The sequence below is a fragment of the Barbatula barbatula genome (assembly GCF_947034865.1).
Source record: "Barbatula barbatula genome assembly, chromosome: 11".
Lineage (NCBI taxonomy): Eukaryota > Metazoa > Chordata > Actinopteri > Cypriniformes > Nemacheilidae > Barbatula > Barbatula barbatula.
The window spans coordinates 23,916,359-23,934,598 of NC_136774.1; the positions used below are offsets into that span (position 1 = coordinate 23,916,359).

At 40.4% G+C, this 18,240-nt stretch overlaps 1 protein-coding gene across 1 annotated transcript in view; it reads right to left on the bottom strand.

Annotated features, from left to right (window-relative positions):
• The window catches only part of fbxl17 (F-box and leucine-rich repeat protein 17), an 86,559-nt gene extending 68,321 nt beyond the window's left edge, over positions 1 to 18,238 (bottom strand). The window contains exons 1-5 of the mRNA XM_079468082.1: positions 18,064 to 18,238; positions 15,936 to 16,630; positions 14,957 to 15,079; positions 14,557 to 14,814; positions 14,222 to 14,353 (exon numbers count right to left, since the gene is read on the bottom strand). Of these exons, the coding sequence (XP_079324208.1) occupies positions 14,222 to 14,353; positions 14,557 to 14,814; positions 14,957 to 15,079; positions 15,936 to 16,610 (1,188 nt within the window). The 5' untranslated portion in view covers positions 16,611 to 16,630; positions 18,064 to 18,238. The remainder of the gene's footprint in view (positions 1 to 14,221; positions 14,354 to 14,556; positions 14,815 to 14,956; positions 15,080 to 15,935; positions 16,631 to 18,063) is intronic.
• Positions 18,239 to 18,240: the final 2 nt, after the last annotated feature.

Consider the following 18,240-nt stretch of genomic DNA (forward strand, 5'->3'; position numbering starts at 1 on the left):
CCCTCCGGTAGCCACACCCACACAAATCTACATCAGCTTGTGGTATGATTTGACTAAGACCGCCCACATGTAAACATAAGTAAAGTGGGCGTATCTGTCTGTACTATTGAAGAGAAACCTGATGTTCCAAATATGGTCAGAGGCGTTACATTTCCCTCACACGCTTGCAGTATTCCACCAATCACTACACACTGGTGAACTGGCCAATCACAGCCATGAGCTTTGTAATAAATCTGTGTGTTTCAGAGAGGCGGAGCAAAGAGGAGATGTGGAAAATACAGCGTTATTGAACCTTAAATCATGTTCAGCTCTAACAGACGATCATATTCCTTTTAGCCGTGTCATATGACCCATTAAACATTCGCAAAATCGCAGACAAACGTAAAGTCTACATAATAGTTATAATATATGAAAAATATGCTAATATATGGATTACGTTTTCACCAGACACAGACGATTTGCATTATAAAACTTATATTATTATAAAAATATCATTCTATTGGGATGGGGGTTGTATAAAGAGGATGCTTTTTGTCGCTTTCTTCAACAAGGCGGATGCCATTCCCTCGCATACCTTTCAATTCAAGCCCTGCTTGTGACCCTGGAGCACAATCTCAAGTAGCACGGGTATATTGGTAGTAATAGCCAACAAAACATTGTATGGGTCAAAATTATCCATTTCTCTTTTATGCCAAAGTCATTAGGATATTAAGTGAAGATCATGTTCCATGAAGATATTTCATAAATTTCCCACCGTAAATATTTTTAAATAACTTTAGAGAATATAGATTTTTATCACTTTAACAAGAGGGCATCTGCCTCGCATCAAGCCGTTCGCTCAAACACACATAAAATCTGTTTGTCTGCGGAAACTTTGCACAGAGACGCCGTGGCCCAATTCAATCTGATCTAAATTAAAACACCGACCCTCGTCGCCTCTGCTGCTTCACGTTCCAATTAACAGGAGACAGAGCGCAGGAGCGTTAGCATCTGAACAAGAAGAGAACAAGAGACGTTCTAATAACCAAACCGTCCCCATCTCCTCATGACAAGCAGGCAGAACTGATGAAATCATGTGTTTTATTGCAGAGTGCCGGTCCGGCCCGGCTCGTCTCCTGAAGCCGCGCTCCTTTCAAATAAAGCCGTCTGACTTTTCAATAAATGAGCTCTGTAATGCTTTCTGTCAGCAAATCTGGCTAATTCCCAGCACAGTAATATAGAGACAGCTGACAAACGCTGCTGCCGCCAATCCACAACGATCCCAACTAGCAGAGCTCTGCCGTCCTCCCTGCGTGTCTTAATATAATGAAGGAAGTTTTCAATCAGCACGCCTTCCCAACCGTGCATGTATTAGGTTTCAACAGACGCAGTGCAGCGTTCCAGCCAAACCCCGCAGGAGAAATCCACTCCAACTTTCAGTTACCTGCGTCTAACTGACACGATAACAAGACCAGCTGGGAGAACAGAACTTCTGTAAATCAAAAGTGTTAAGCCCGGCACTAAAACACACTCTTGAAAAGTAAAGTGAAGAAACAAGGCCTTGTGAACGGTATCGGTGATATGAAACAATGTGACCACGCAGAGGAATGTCACAAAGACTTAAAGGGACAGTTCAAACTAAAATTAAAATTCTGTCAGTTCCTCACGCTCATGTAATTTCATAGCTGCTTATACAACAATTCTTTCTGGTTCTTGAATCTGATTGGCTGAGAGCCATGGGATATTCCACCAGGATCACCACAGGAACTGAATATTGAAACACTTCACTGACTGTTTGTATCACTCCGCCACTAAAGTAACTGGGACTATGCAAACAAACACACACCGAGCAGTTTATCCTGTCCAGAATGTTAACTTCTGTGATGCTTTCTCATTTTTTTGTAGAACTGACATACAATATCTGGCAGCTGGCAGTGTCTTAGCAATGTATTCACAGCGCTCTGCGCTCATGGTTTAAAAAAATGACAGAGTGGGACGCGAGCGTCACATGAAGAAAATAGAATTGAGATTAACACATTCTCTGTGACTTGCCTTTTAAAGGTCTCTCTCTTTCATTCATGTCGTGCCTCATTATTTCTCACTAATAACTTCCCTGAAGCAGCACGCCACACATTTATAATAAGTGACGGTTTGGAATTAGTAGGTTTGTTTAACTGTTATGCTGGGCTGGGATTGGTGGTGGAAGAAAGTAGTTCCCCAGTTCCTTTAAAAACCGGAGGGTTTTAAAGACACTCCTATATTGTTTCTGATTTATCTACACACGTGTGCAGTCGAACTGTTGTATATATGTCATATCGCTCTCGCAGTCGTGTATATAGTGCTCTTATGTAATGTCGTGCCCTGGCCAAATCACAGCCATGCTGATATAAGAGCAATATATATGCACTCTGTTATCTGTTATCCTTCAAAATATCTCATTATTTTGTCAAGAGCACAAGAAAATCCAATATTTATGGTAGTGGATGATGAAAATTGCTAACATTCTTCCAAATATCTTGATCTGTGTTCATTGGAACAAATAGATTTATACTGGTTTGAAACAACCTGAGGGTGAGTAAATGAGGACAGAATCTTCATTTTTGGATGAATTATCACTTTAACAATCACTTAAATCAAGAACCATTATACACTTACACGCGAGTAAAAGAGATAGTTTACAGAAAAATGTGAAACTCTTTCATCATTTATTCATCCTCATGTCATTTAAAACCTCTATGAGTTTCATTCTTCATCAGAACACAACAGAAGATATTTTGAAGAATGTTGATCATCAAACAACACTGAACCCCATTGACTTCCACTGTATGAACACAAAAACATTTCTCTAAATATCTCCTTTTGTGTTCCACTGAAGAAAGACTCTCATACAGATTCACAATCACATGAGGGGAAAACAAATGATGACAGAATTTGTATGTTTGTGTAAACTGTCACTTTAATGTGAATGAATAACAAGTGATTATGACACAGGAAAGATGTCAGAACATAAGCCTGTCTCATATAAAACATTTGCTATATTACAGATTATAACATCAGAAATCACCTGACCATTAGCACATACAGTGAACAAGTATTATAACATGTGAAAGTGTTTTTCACATCCATCCTCCACAACGGAGCTTCAGCGAACTGCCAGATCAATACCCTCAACCCACCGATCGAGTCCACAGACTGCCACTGTTCCATCAACAGACATCAATGTTTAATTGATGACACACATTTACATTTAGGCATTTGGCAGATGCTTTTATCCAAAGCGACTTACATTGCATTTTCCTAAACATTGTACACAGGTATCTGAAATCCCCTGGGATCCAACACACAACCTTAACACTGAGATACAGGAAAGCTAAAACACACAACTCATCAGAACTCTAAAGCACTCATATTATTGACAAAATGTGCATTAAAACACTGTATTTATCTGGAATAGCATGCAGTGATGAATACAACCAGAAACAAGCATTAGAAAAAGAAAGAAGGAACATGAAAACTCTCATCAGTTACCAACATGAGACACATGAGAACCAATGAGATTCTACATCAACAATACAATAACAGCATTTTAATCAAAACTGATCTGTGTTTAGTTAACAAAAAGAAGTCATAAACATCTGAGACAACATGCCGTTGAGTGAATAATGAGAGAAGTTTCACATTTGAATGAAGTATTTGTGTCTGATGTGTCGGAGGAGCTCTGGGAAGTGTTTGGGAATGTGATGTAATTCCAGACTCTCTCCGGCTCTGCTTCAGGAAGGAAGGAAAAATGCCCTGAATCTGATCTTCACAAACACACCAGTGAACGAGCGATCTGCTCTCGTCTCTGTTACTCACGCCGGAGTTTAGCTTTAATGTGAGAATTCAGCTTCAAGAAGAAATCTGAAGTGAATGTAAAAACACAGAGAGGTGTCGGTCCAAACATGTTTCGCAATTTAACAACACGAGAACCTCACGGCAGCAGTGACCTTTACCTGACAATTCATTATATTCATGACCTTTTCATCATCATGAGCGACTGTCAGTCAACATGTGCTGCTGAGTTCAGAAATCAATCACTCGACGCCCGACACGACTGCTTCATACCCGCTGTCCTCACGTCATGTGACCGCAGCAACTGCAGATAAAGGCCCGTTCACATTTCTCAGAGTCTGAGACTATTATAGATCATAGGTTTGATGTGTCAATTTATATCAAGATTAAAACTACAGAAATGCTTTCAGCTTCATATGAAAGCTCTTTAAGAACATCAATCTCACTTCAGCTTCTTTAAGATGATGAGCACACACGCATCCTCAAACACCTCATGACTCTCCGTCAGTGTTGTGTGCTTCAAGAGCAGAAAATCTGGCTAAACAAACATTTCCAAAATCCACCCGACAAAACTCCAGACATCATGTGCTGCCTTCAAACACACATCCAGTTTGCATACATCCTTCAGTGTGAAAACAATCCCAGAATGCTTTGCAATCTAAACAATAATTAAGTCAAGAACAAAGGCTTATTATAAATCAAAAATAAGTATATTTCCATTTATAAATATAACTTTGGCTTTTCAAAAAGACACACAGACATGTCTTCCCACATGAATAATTACTGTAGAATACTTTACCATAGTAAGAAAAACATCCTACTAATGTGTTTTAACCTTACCGTAGTAAATCTGGAGACAAAACGGTTAGTCAAACTAAGACAAACATGTGTCTGTGTTTTGTGGCAATCATAATGTAAACAACAGGACTTCTAGTGAATCAATGCTGTGATGTATTGTGTGCTCGTGCTGTAGTTCCGCCCAGAGCCGTTGAATAATTGGCATTAATTGAGCTAAATATTAGCTCAATACTACGTCGGCAACATTTATAGAAGCATTGTGTCTGGGAATCAATATGAATACAAGTTCTATGAATATAAGATATGTCCGCCAACTGGAATGGGCTTCAGTGCAGTGTTTGTAACTATTGGTCGCTCCATGACACAAGTTGCGTCCGCATTGCATTCTTCAACGGACGTCTATGTGAGTGTCGCAACTCTGTTTTTCAATGGCTCTGGCTCCGCACCCCTGCGGTTATAATCGTACAGCTTTATCACTCTTTTATAAATGTGATCAAACTAAATTCTCTTCAAAGACACAACGTATGGAATACTACTGTATAGGCACTCAAGTGTAAAGTGAGGTTACCCCATCTTTAATCTGCCTGTTGTGCGTCTCCTGTTCTGCCCGCATGACGCTTCTGTTTACATAATCTCTCGCTATAGGATGAGAACACATGTCCAGGGCTGCTTTTCCTTCATGAGCATTTCTCCGCTTTATTTGAGTAAAGCTACTGTCAAACATGCACTTAACCTATCAAAATAATCGTCCGGTTAAATTAACTATGACACCCATATGAACAAACTGTAGTAGATTATATTATTTCCTTTATGCAAGTTAAAGTGATACAGTAGTAAAATATCAAAAATCTTACATTTAAATGTAATAAGGCATGAGGATTATTTAGAATAGTTTTTTTTCATCTCCTGTTCAAAAACACCGTAGTATCTAGGTGTCTTACTATAGTTCATGAAAAATGATATTTTTCACATTAAATTATAGAAATATATAAAAAACATTCAAATAAATTAACCAAGAGTAGTAATAGTACACTTTGTAGTATATGACAGTATGTTTTCATGACTTCAGTCTGTAGAGGACGATGGGTTTATTGGCTTCATCAGTTCACATGTAATGAGTTTAATGGTCCTCAAACAGCCCACAGGGAGCAAAAGATAGAGACGCCAATGACCCTCATTTAAACTGGATCTATTTCCAGAGAAAGCCCACCGCTGTCACACACTGTAAACACTCACTCTTATCTCTGTTTACACCCACTAAGAGCTTGTCAACAACTCTCTTACCTTCCTTTGGTTTCACAGCTTCTGACCGGTGAAAATGTACATGATTATTGTCCATTCCTGTTCAACATCTCACCATGTAAGAAGTTTTATTTGTTAAGATTGTGTTTGAATGTGAAGGTGTCACGTCGCTCACAGAACAGATGCTATCAGGACTGAAACAAGAGCCGTGATGAGTCTGAAGCCGTTCCTCACACTAATCTAAGGACTTCACAGAAGACTCACACCAGCCCTCAAAATGATGCTCGCAGCTGCTGCAGAACACAAGAGACGTTATGAGCACGCTTTAAAAACGCATCCACTCACTCACACCATTGTCATTTCCATCACCCGTTAATATGCCGTTAAGGAGGCGTGGCTAACTCTGTGTTCTGCAAGGCATTATGATGATAAAACATGTGAATGAATTGCTCGGTGTCGTGTCATAGCTGGGGGAGTGGCCTGGGGCGGAGTCAGCGAGGGGGAAAGCATTGTTTTCCCCTTCATTGGAAATGGATGGCGTTAGCTAGTATGTACATTAAATCACTTTGTCCTTTCCACAGAGAAAGATACTAGGGCTGTGCGAGATATCGAAATGATCTATATGTGCCTATCGTGATGGTTTGTGATAAATGAGTTATTTAATTCTTGGAACAGTGATTCACGTTAAACGTCATAGAAAGTCCCTGAGCTGCGGCGGGGGGGTGGGACTACACAGATCAGTTTTTTCCCCAGTATACAAAACTTCAGATCAGGTTTTATTTGACTTGAGACAAATGAAATAGTCTTTTGACCTTCTATCTCTCTATAGTTTATAGTCTAATGTTTGTTTATGTTGTTGCTTAGAAAACCTGACAACAGACATAAAAAATATCACATGATACACAACAGTTTCAAAATTATCCATCAAAGACTTTTGACTGAAAAAGTCTTAAAATGAGTTTCAAAACTGCAATAAAACATGCAGAATCAAAAGCTATACAAATAAAAACCTCCAGACGAATCATCTTCACATGACATGTTGAAGGCGGTGAATGAGTTCCACATTAAAGACGACCCCTTCAGCTACAATTACTACACTTAAAAACAATCATCAGGGGTGTTCTGTGCATTAAAGAAGGTGTTTTTTGCGTCTGGTTCATGGGCCGTCTGAGGTGAGTTTATAAATACTGCTTCTCTCTGGATGTCTGATGTGTCCTCTGTTAATTCTCTCTTCTAAGTGCACCATTAATCGATTAGACATCAGTGTAATATCTCATATCAGCCTCTCTCTGTGTGACGTGAGGAGGGAAATACGAGGACGGGTTCTCTAAGACTGCCCTTAATATGTCACAAACATCCTCAGAAGATCAAGTGTTCACCTGCAGGAGGTCACGTGACCTCTGTGACATCACCGTCTGGTTAATGCAGCGTGGGCAGCTTGCGTGTCCGTCACACCATCATTAAACACATCGACCCGCCGCTCTTATTAAACAAATTCATTATTCCTGCTATCGAGCGGTGGTAATGAGCTCCACGGGTCGCTGGGGGTGAGGGGTTTCACAGACTCTCATACGGTCTCATGTCATTTCATCAAAGAGGCTGAGATCAAATAAAACCTTTATGACACAGAAACATCTGGAAAGAGAAGGGCTTTTCTGTGTTTCCCTTTCGGAAAATTTCTATTAAAACAACAAATATTAAAGCTGCTCAAATATTCATGAAGCTCCAGGTCTTTTCCAGACAGGACCTCCGGCATTATATCAGGAAGCGTGTGCGCTCTCTCGCTTCCCTTTAGCTCATTCAATTACAGAAGAGGAATGAATTTATTCTATACGAGTCTCCCTGCCACGCACACCGAGACCTATATGACCAATTCTAGAAAATGAAGTGCAGTCTCTAATGAATAAGACCTCGAGTGAACACACACTTAAAAAAGAGAAAAGTGTGCAGAAAATCAGAATGAAGATTCCAATCCATACATACACGTGTTTTAATCTGTTAAACCTTTATCAGCATTAATTCAACCTTAAACTCCTCACATGCTGTTCAACACACCGTGATCGAGATCTATAAACATTCTTAGAGCGCCTCCTACAGACACAACATCTCCACAACACCCTAACAGTCAATGTGGAGTCAAAGAGGTTGGATATAGCTATGGTTGTTATGATTTTCCATCTGGATTACTGTATGATATAGAATTACGCTTATTTCTAAATTTTCACCGTAGCAAATCCACGCTCACAATAGTGTTATTGTAGAATCTGCAGTTTTGACACCAGGCCTTAAAAACACACACAATGTCCAGAAACACAAACATTTTCAGAATGAAAAACCTACAGTGCCGTCACAATTTCAGAATGAATGATGTCATAATGCCATCCTCCTGCGAGAGCCTGCGAACTGACTGACCATCCCAACTCCAGCAATTCCATCCCCAACCAAGAGCGAAGACGGACTACTTGTGAAGTTAATACAGCAATAAGTCCCAAGAAACAGTGGGTTACAGTACCTTTTAAATATGATTTTTAACACACCATCTTATCTGGTATTTAATGCACTTTTTATCCATTACAACCGGCTCTCTGTACTCTCTGTACCGTTATCTAGAACTTGTCTTAACCAATCAGAATCAAGGGCCAGCACTGACCATTTTATAATGCAAAATTTACAGTACTTAGCATTTAATGTTAAACTTACATCACATGACAACAGTTTGAAGTTATAACTGCACTCAGTGACATTATGACATTACTATTTTCACTGCTTATAACATTCCTCTGTTGTCTAATATCAATCATAAATAAGACAAAATTAGACCTAAAAACTTTCAACTAATTTAATTTCCTAAATCACAATTAATAAGCTCTCCCTATTATTCATAAATATTTACTCATTTAATCAAAGTCAGTGAGTGCAGCTGTGACACGTCAGAGGAGAACTGGTCCTCCCGGCTGAGTCTGGTTTCTCCTGAGGGTTTGATCTCCATTTATTTATTATTGGACTTATTCACCGGGAGACTGCTGATATTAGACATTATTTATTATAAAAAGTCTTTAGCCGAGTTCTAAGCCATTTTAAAATCCCCCAATTTATAACTGCTGACCGCATTACATAGCCTACATATCACTTAATTTACTTTATTTTATGAAACCTTGGTACGCATATGGAATAACCGTTTTATAAAAGCAATAAGCCCAGCGAAGCAGTCGGTCACAAGTGCATTTTTTAACAGCTGACGGGGTTTTAATGACTCTGCTTCACATTGTGCCAGAACACCCTTAGCTGAATGAAGATCTACACCACACAAAATCATTGGCAATAAAACACCTGGACTGACTCATCTTCCTCTGGTCAAAGATCTTCTCATGCAAGAACGTCCCAAAGGCCAAGAGCTCAGCAGAATCAGCTCTGCACACATGAAACTTTCAAAGACTCTTTTTGTCCAGCAGGGATTTTCAAGGTGTAATCCACACGAGGAGCTTAAAGAACGCTTCACCGCCTCTCATATCACACAAGCGGACGTGACATTTAAAAACCTCACGGCTTCCTTCTGCGGCCCGTCAATACCAATCGCTCTCTCACCATCAACACATGAAAGGTGCCGGCCGCCTCATCGATGGGTTTGACTACTTCCCTCCTAAAAAGTGATTAAACTCCAAAAAGAGTCTTGATGCCGGGAGAAAGTTGAAAGCGCTATCGATCGGCGGCGTTCAAAGAGGCCTGCTCGAGCTGTGATAACAGAGAGAAAGAAAACACAACAGGCCTTTTCCCCATCATTCACAGGTGAGGAGAGAAGTCATTGATGTGAGTTTTGAGAAGAGCAGAAAAAGAGGAAAAGGTTTGGGGTCACAGTTAAGGTCAGACACGTAACACAGGTGACATGTTGACAAAGTCACCATCTTAAAGACGCTGGTGACGTGAACGAGGTCGCTCTCATAAAGCTGACGTTATGTATGTACGTTAAATATGCTTTTATTCAAATATAATTGCAGGATGTTCACCCTCCATCGCTTACAGCTTCAAATCAAAAGAAACGACTCAATATGTCTGAATACTGTAAAATTACAACTTATTCTTTTGACACTGATTTAAATGTCAAGTGCACTTAAAGGGTCATTTATCATATAATTCACATAACGGTTCATTTAAAATCCTTGAAACACAGAGCTGCTTACACGTGTCATGTTCATCGATTTCAGGTTATTTTCACGATTCATTTACATACAGTTTACGGAGAGAATGCACATGTGAGTTTGTGTGAAGGGCACAGAAAGGAGAACACATTAAACTGAATCAAATACACATCTCAAATCATCTGAACGACTCTCATCAAAATCCAGATTAACAAAACCCTATCGGCTGTTTTTAACTCGATATGTTCCACCTTATCTTGATATTAATGTTTGGATGACAGACTGTGAATCTTCTGATTGGATCAAAAGTGACCTGAACATTTTAAGAAGCTCTTCTCTAAAGTAAAGTTCTTAATGCAAGACGACCAGCACATCTAACAGTCCTAGCGAGAAGCATTAAAGGAACAATTCTCCATGTGAACGTCGGAGCAGATGCTGTCTCACCTCCCAGCGTTTCATTCAGCCTGACGTAAAGTGAAGTTCAGCAGTTCAGACCTGACAAGGAGACAAGTGGGCCAATTTAAGAGCCGGGGCTCTTTAGCGGAGTGAACCTGGCCTTACAACTCCAGATTTGATTTGGAGACCATCACGAGTCGGGTAATTGGCTAAACGCGCTGCTTAATTGCTTTTAGTTCTCAGGCTGCTTGCCCATAAAATGTGAAGGCAGGAGCAAGAGAAACTCCGTAAATCTCAATGCGGCTGAAAATTGGATTTATCCACGCGACCCCTGAGACCGGATCTCGCTGTAATGCCGCTCGGGTCATTAAAGGTATAAACACAGAGACCAGTGCGTGACTCAATTCAAGAACAACACAAGTTCAAGCCAAACCCTTGGAATAATGCAACATTACTGCTCATGTACACAAAAACCATATGCTTCCGGATAGAGGGCCCTATTTTCAGGACCGCATGGTTTAAAGCGCACGGCGCAGGTGCACTCACGGTGTGTCCGAATCCACTTTTGCTAGTTTAATGGTGAGAAAACGTTCGGCGTGCCCAGGCACATGATCTAAATGGGTTGTCCTGATTCTCTTAATGAGTAATGGGTGTTTTTTGGGCGTAATGTGCAGTAAACCAATCAGAGTGTCAACTTCCATTCCCTTTAAAAACCAGTTGCGCTCGCGTCATGGAGGATTTGCTATTTACACGGCGGAATTGGTAAGAGCCGACACTTCTCTAGAGAGGAAACGCGTCTGCTCGCAGACCACCTACAGGAGAAGCCGGATTTATCTTTATGTCCACAATAATAATATTTTACATTGTAATTGATTTGTATAAATATTTGTCATTATTTTGTGCTTCTACATGTCCCTTTGTGTGTAATAAGCAGAATGTACGAATGATGTGCACCCGCCTATATATTCCTAACGCGCTCTTTAAATAACTAATATTTTCAGTTTCTCAAAATAGCAACGCGCCAACAATGCACCTGAGCACACCTCTTTTTTAGACCAACACGCCCATGGGCGCAAAAATGAGCACAAATGTATTTGCTATTTAAACAACGCGGCGCAGGACATGAAAATGAGATCTGCGTCGGATTGAAACTAACAAAAACACTTGGTGAAACGTTTCAGAAAACGTTCTTAGAGTGGACGAGAAAAAAAAAACTCTTGAGACTGTCAGGTTCCAAAAATGCTTCTCCTGTGGCATCTCTGTTTCGAACAGCAGTCTTAAACCTCTACAGAATATTTGTATATTTCTAGAGAGGCCTGACACAGAAAGATCTCGCTGGTCTTTAATTCTTTAATGATCTGTCCTGGGAGGAGCATCTATACATCAGTTCTATTCATGCTTGATTGGAGGAGACAGATACAGGATCATTTTACTCCATTAGCGGTGGGGGACACCATCACGGCCTTTATTGCAAATGAGTTGCACAATTGTGCGATCCGTCACAAAAAAACATTTGAGCCGTCACGAGAGAGAGAGGAATCAGATGTCATGGGTAGACGGAACGGTGCCTGGCTTCCGTCTCAACAGAGGCGCTCTCTCTCGTTCTCTTTCTCGGTTACACGGTTTGGGTTTCATATGGGACGATCATCTGTGTCTCCGCTAACACCCAGCGGTGGGAATGATAGTCTCTGACAAACTGAGTCACGGAAAATTGCTTTAAATCATTTCAAGTGTTATATAGATGTTTTTTTATTTCACTCGAGTGAAGTGTGTAACATCATCAACTGCTGTTATCAAACAAGTTCTCCTTCCACTGTCTTCCATTGGTTGGACAAACAGTTAGCCCCGCCCCAAACTCACACACATTCACTTTACAAACATCCAATCACTCAGAAAAGTTTTGTCTATTACGCTTTAATTGTCGTAAACGTAGAGTAACCATGTTTTCACGACAGACTGATCCATAGTTGTTATTGTGGTAAGATAATACATTTGTTGTTACTCTGGTTTTCCACGTTAAATCCCCAAAACTATCCCACGAGACGAGACAAGACTGGGTTCATGAGAACAAGATTTTTAGACTTTTTTTAATGAATCCTCAATGATGAAATATATACCTTAAAAACACAAAATTCTAAAAATGTAGGACCACCACAAACACCAGTGCTTATGCCACGAGAGGCAAACCTGTTCGTCTAGCGCATGTTTACACAGAAAAAGGTGGAAAAGTAGCGCCATGGTATGATAGACGCTGTGTTTGAACAACTTTGTGCAGTTATGGGCTCCTTATAAGCGTTTCACAGTAGAACGGCACTTCTATATATCACTGCTGTGTGCCGCACATGTACAGCATCTGCTAAATTTAACTATTTTCTCAGTTTCCTAATTCTCTCATTGCCTTAAGTCTCCCAACCGGAAACTGCAGAGGGTTCTTCCCGTGAAACTCAGAAGTCACGCGTGCATTAGTCCATTAGCGTGTACTGTACAGTAATGAAGACAGGTCGCACAACAATAAAACATGGACTTGCACAAATGCTCCTGAATATATTTTGAGGTCAAACATGTTCAAATTTAGTGAGCATATGCGACTAAAATATTATTTATATTATATGCGATATAAAATGTCTGCACTCCATCATGCCAACAATGGGAGGATATTGTGTTCTTGAGACCTCTGACTGGTTAATATAGTGAAACCGTGGATAATTCTTTGTAAGGGCGTTGAGAAAATAAAATCCTGCCCTACAGATTATTTTCTCATAATGCTAACATTAATAATGTAATATGAATGAGAACTGCAATCTACATTCAGAACAGAATCCCAACACATACAGATATTAGACAGGTCTACAGCTTTTACGTTTGATCAAGTCATTTTAAACAATAAAGTGTCCCGGGAGACCTACATTCTGAATAAATATAGATGAGAAACCTCCCAAAATCTGAACCGCAGATGAAATGAAACTTCTCTAAAGATCTGTCATGAATCAATGAAAGCACAATACTGCCATCCACTGGCTGCGAGACACATTCACACACAGTTAAACATCATGTGCACCGAGACTGTCCTGTGACAAACCCTTCCTGACACAACATGAGGAAGGAACACTTTACAATCATGTTGTGTTTGTTAACTGCATTAGTTAACTGCGTCATTTTCTATAGCAAATAGCATCAAGTTATACGGACTCAATGCGGAGTGCCACACACAAACAAGCCCAATGACAAACCCACTTCACACAAACACCTATCTCTGTCTAATGTACGTATTCTTATTAATCTACATACTGTACATGTATGATTGTACAGCCCTGAGTGTTGTTTTTCTTCAAGTTACTTGCAGATACATATAAATCATTCAGTTGTCGCTGACAATCGCTAATGTTGAGCCCTGCCGTACTTAATACAGGCTCTGAAAAGAAGGGTTTGGTTCCAAAATGAGATATTTCATGTACTGTATATATCTGCATGTACATTTGCTTATGTATCAACATGAAAAAAGATTTCACATACATTAGTGTGAATATTATCAACTATAAAAAAGACACGTCCACTCTATAAATGATCACATGACAAGGGTTCAATTCCATTGCATCTGGATTCAGTCAGATCTGCACACACACACACACACACAATTCTATTCACATCTGAATCTTGAAACCAAATCAAAACAAGGCACAAATACACAACAAAGCCTCATGAATCAGTGTGTGAGAGAAACCACAACATGACTACAGAAATTAATCTGCTCACGTCACTCCACTGACTTCATCCTCAATACTAAAACAACACAGCTGTGTTTTTCTTTACAGGTGCGCGAGGTCAAACATTTGTCATACCAGTTTATTTTCCTGCATGTAGATTCTCTGGAGTTTGGAGCAGCCCTGAGCCAACGCCACCAGCCCGTCGTCAGTGATGTTATAACACTGTCCGAAATGAACGTCCCGCAGGTCTTTGCAATGCTCGCCCAACTGCACAAAACACATAAAGCAGAAGATCAGCTTTTGTTGATGGTTGACAAACGTCGTCATAACTCGCAATATGAATACACCCACAGATTTGAATATATAAGACAGATAAATAGCTTTGAGTCTTTACTCGGTAGATTCATGTCCTTCACTTTACGTTCAGCAGGTGATGTAAAACTAGAGTACTGGAATGGACATCAGCTCACCAGTTTAAGAGCTTGATCTGTGAGCTTGTCCTGGTTTCCAACATGAACTTTGTGCAGAAGTGGGCAGTGGACGGCGACGGTGGAGAGCGACACATCACTGAGCTGTTTACAGCGGTACGCCGTGTATTTAACCAGACCTCTGCAGTTAGATGCCAGAGTACAAACACCAGGATCCTGAACGTTCCGGCAGTCAGAAATGTTGATCTCAGTGACGTTCTGTCTTCTAGATGCGATCTTCACCAAGAGATCATCTTTAACCTGCCGTCAGAGACACAACAGTGCGTGAGCAGATTCATAAGGAAATGTGAAAATCGAGCTTGAGCAAGTATTTGATTATTTTCTGTAGCACCTAATAAAAACTTTCTGTTCAATTGTTAAGTATAAATAAAAAAACACAAACCTGCTGAAGGCCGCTTAGATCGATTTGTTTCCAGAACTGGAAGTCTAGGCAGAGGTCACGCCAGTACTTACACACCAGAGACGCCCCTAAACATCTCACCTTCACTGACAGATGAGAAAACACCTGGAACACAGGTACACGGTTCATATATCTGATGATCATGGGTTAAATGATCATCACAATTATTTTGCTCAAAGTTTTAATCAAGGTTTATAAACACGGTTATCTGGTCAGTTCAGAACTTTGGTTTTTAATGTTACTTCAGCATGTTTATTATTTATATGTCTTTACTTTACAGCCATTGAATATGTTATAATCTGCTGCCATTGAACTTCTTCAACACCGTATTTCAAAGCACTCAATAAATCATCTTATAATCACTCAATAAATCAATAAATCATCAACACTCCACCACAAAAATATACATCTTGTGACCTTCGGATTGAAACCTTGCAACTCCATTTTTTTTATAAATCATTACTATTGGTCACCTTTCATGTTTGTCCGTAGGTTTTGCAAAAAAAGTATAAAAATAGTAGAAATGCAGTGACATTTCTTTCTTTTTCCTGTAAAGTGGCAGTTTAAAAGAGAAGAGGTTTGCGACGATATTATGACCTTATCTTCAGTTTTGTGCTTGCTTTTAAAACATGATTATCACAACGATTATGCTCAGTGAATTGTGGGAAGCATAAATCATTATCACGATTAAAATACAATTAATCGTTCAGCCCTAACCTGATGTTTTTAGGATCAGTTTTCAAATGATCCATTTTATGTGAAAGTGTGAACATATTTCATTTAAGAGGTGTGTTTTGGGCCAGCACACGGTTATCTCCCTTTATCAAAGCATTATCATTACGGAGTTCAGCTCTGTGTTTCTGACTGAATATAACTTCTAGCAGTCCATCGGTTTGTAAAATGTAAAGCTTCTAGTTATACGTCTCAGATGAGTTTTAATACATTATCAGCATTGACAGACCTTGAGCAGTATAGATGAGGGCAGCTGGTTAATGTGAGATTGCTCTGAACTTTCGGGGTTTTTCTCCTCCTCCGAGGCCTCACAGGTGGAAGAGGAGCTGGCTGCATCCATCCCCGCGCAGCACCTGTTCTCCTCTGAGGAAGAAGATGAAGGCAGAGGACAGAGAGAGGGCAGGAGGCACTGGTTATCCGAAGCGGAGGCATCTCCTCTCTCTTCTCCGTTCTCCATGGGCTCCTGGAAGGCACAGCGTGGCTGCTTGCGGGGCGCACACCGCTGCAGCTCGGCGCTCTTGCGCTTGCACACCATTTCTGAATAGTCCGCGGCTGGGACGACGGCGCAGAAGAGCGCCGGGGGCGTGATCAGCTTGACCGGCACGGCGGACAGCAGACTTCTGCCCTGGGCCTCCCAGAGGGCCCGCTCTCCTGGAGACCGGAGGAACTTGGCGCAGTCTTCGGGCGAGTTCAACGCGGCGTAGTGTTCAACGAGTTTGGATGCCGCTGCCGCCGCGCAGCCGCTCTCGAAGGGCCAGTCGTCCTCGATGCTTCCGCTGTTACCGTGGACGATGAAGCACAGCATGCAGGGGCCCTGAAGGAAGCAATTCCTCCTCCTCTTCTTCTTGCGCAGCTTCCGTGTTTTCTTCAGGCTGTGAGCATTCTTGGAAAGAAAATGGCCCATATAGATGACTCGCGGTGACTCTGGGGAAGTTAAATACAGACTATTTAATCACTTGTTAACATCACGGCGGAATAATAACAGTCAGAATATCATACGTTATTTGAGCAATAATTCTGCCAAAAAATATTAATTTTAATTTTGTTTATCTCCCCTCATGTCAAGGTTGTGTCGTCTTCAGAACACAAAAGAAGATATTTTGAAGAACATTGATAATCAAACAACACTGAACCCAACATTTCTCCAAATATCTTCTTTCGTGTTGCGCTGAAGAAAGACTCGCATACAGATTTGCAAACACGTGAGAAAGAGTAAATGATGACGGCATTTTCAATCCCTTGCAGTGTTACAGTAGTTCTGACTTTATTTTGCAATGACATGCGATATTAAAACAGAATCCAGTGAGCGTGATTTTAGTCAAATGTTTCTATCTCTGATTCCCTAGAGCTGTCACGATAATTACATTTGGCTGAATGTTACTTGTCTTTCAAATAATTGTGATTATTTGTCATAATTTCATGTCTATGACAATATAACTATCAATGACAATGTATTCATTCAATGAAGACAATATATATTTAAGAATTTTGTAAATAACTATTATGATTTACTATAACAGAGAAGACTTCCTTGAGCACAAAAATATGAGGATCTTGCTGTGTACATACAGTGAATGTCAAATAAAGCAGATCACTCTTGTTTTCTAAGGATTGACAATAATTGTGCTTATCTGAAATGACCTTGAATGCGAAGAGACGATGATTCAATAATGATCTAATCTATCCATGCAGAGTAAAGAGACAGATCGGTGATGTTTCCACTGAAGATTATAACACTAACTGTGACTGTAGTTCTGAGGTTGGTGTGGAAGGATGGAGAGATGCGTGTCAGTGAAACATGTCATTACTGCACGTGTCAATGTTATTGACAGTCTGACAGAATGTGACGATCTTTCTACAAACACTTTCTTCCCAAACAACACTAAACGTATAACACGAAGTTGAATGTAAACAATACAACAAAGCCCACATAGCTGTCACTGGACGATTTCACAAACACAACTTCACAACCTAAAGAAAACAATGACGCATTACACCAAGTAAACATGATGCAACTGTCACTGTAAACGACAAGAGCGGGTTCAGAAGGACGTAAACACCGTGTTGGTCATTTAATACTGTGCCACTCGTCAAAGTAATATCATGACAACCGTATCACGGTATTGCCAGAACGCTGCATTGTAAGGGCAATAATGATCATATATATATACATATATACATACACATAAAACAGTAAAGGTACAGAATGAGTCATGTGTCATTTCCTCAGTTAATAACACTCGTGTTTGTGTTGAGTGTGTGAATACTGCATGCATCGTGTCTCTGAGTGACCCTGAGTCCTAAAGTCCCTCGTGGGGTAAATAACCTTCATCTAATAACCTTTCAATAAAACCCACCAGCTCGCAAGTCCGTCCCGCGCGCTCATAATCCACGAAACCCTGCAGAACACGAGCCCGTCACCGCGCGCGGCCCCGTCAGCCTGCTACAATGCATCAAAACACTTCCGGAATTCAAACAACAGAGGAAATCCCGCCCACGACTCAACGCTCATTGGCCCGATCACCTGTCTGTAA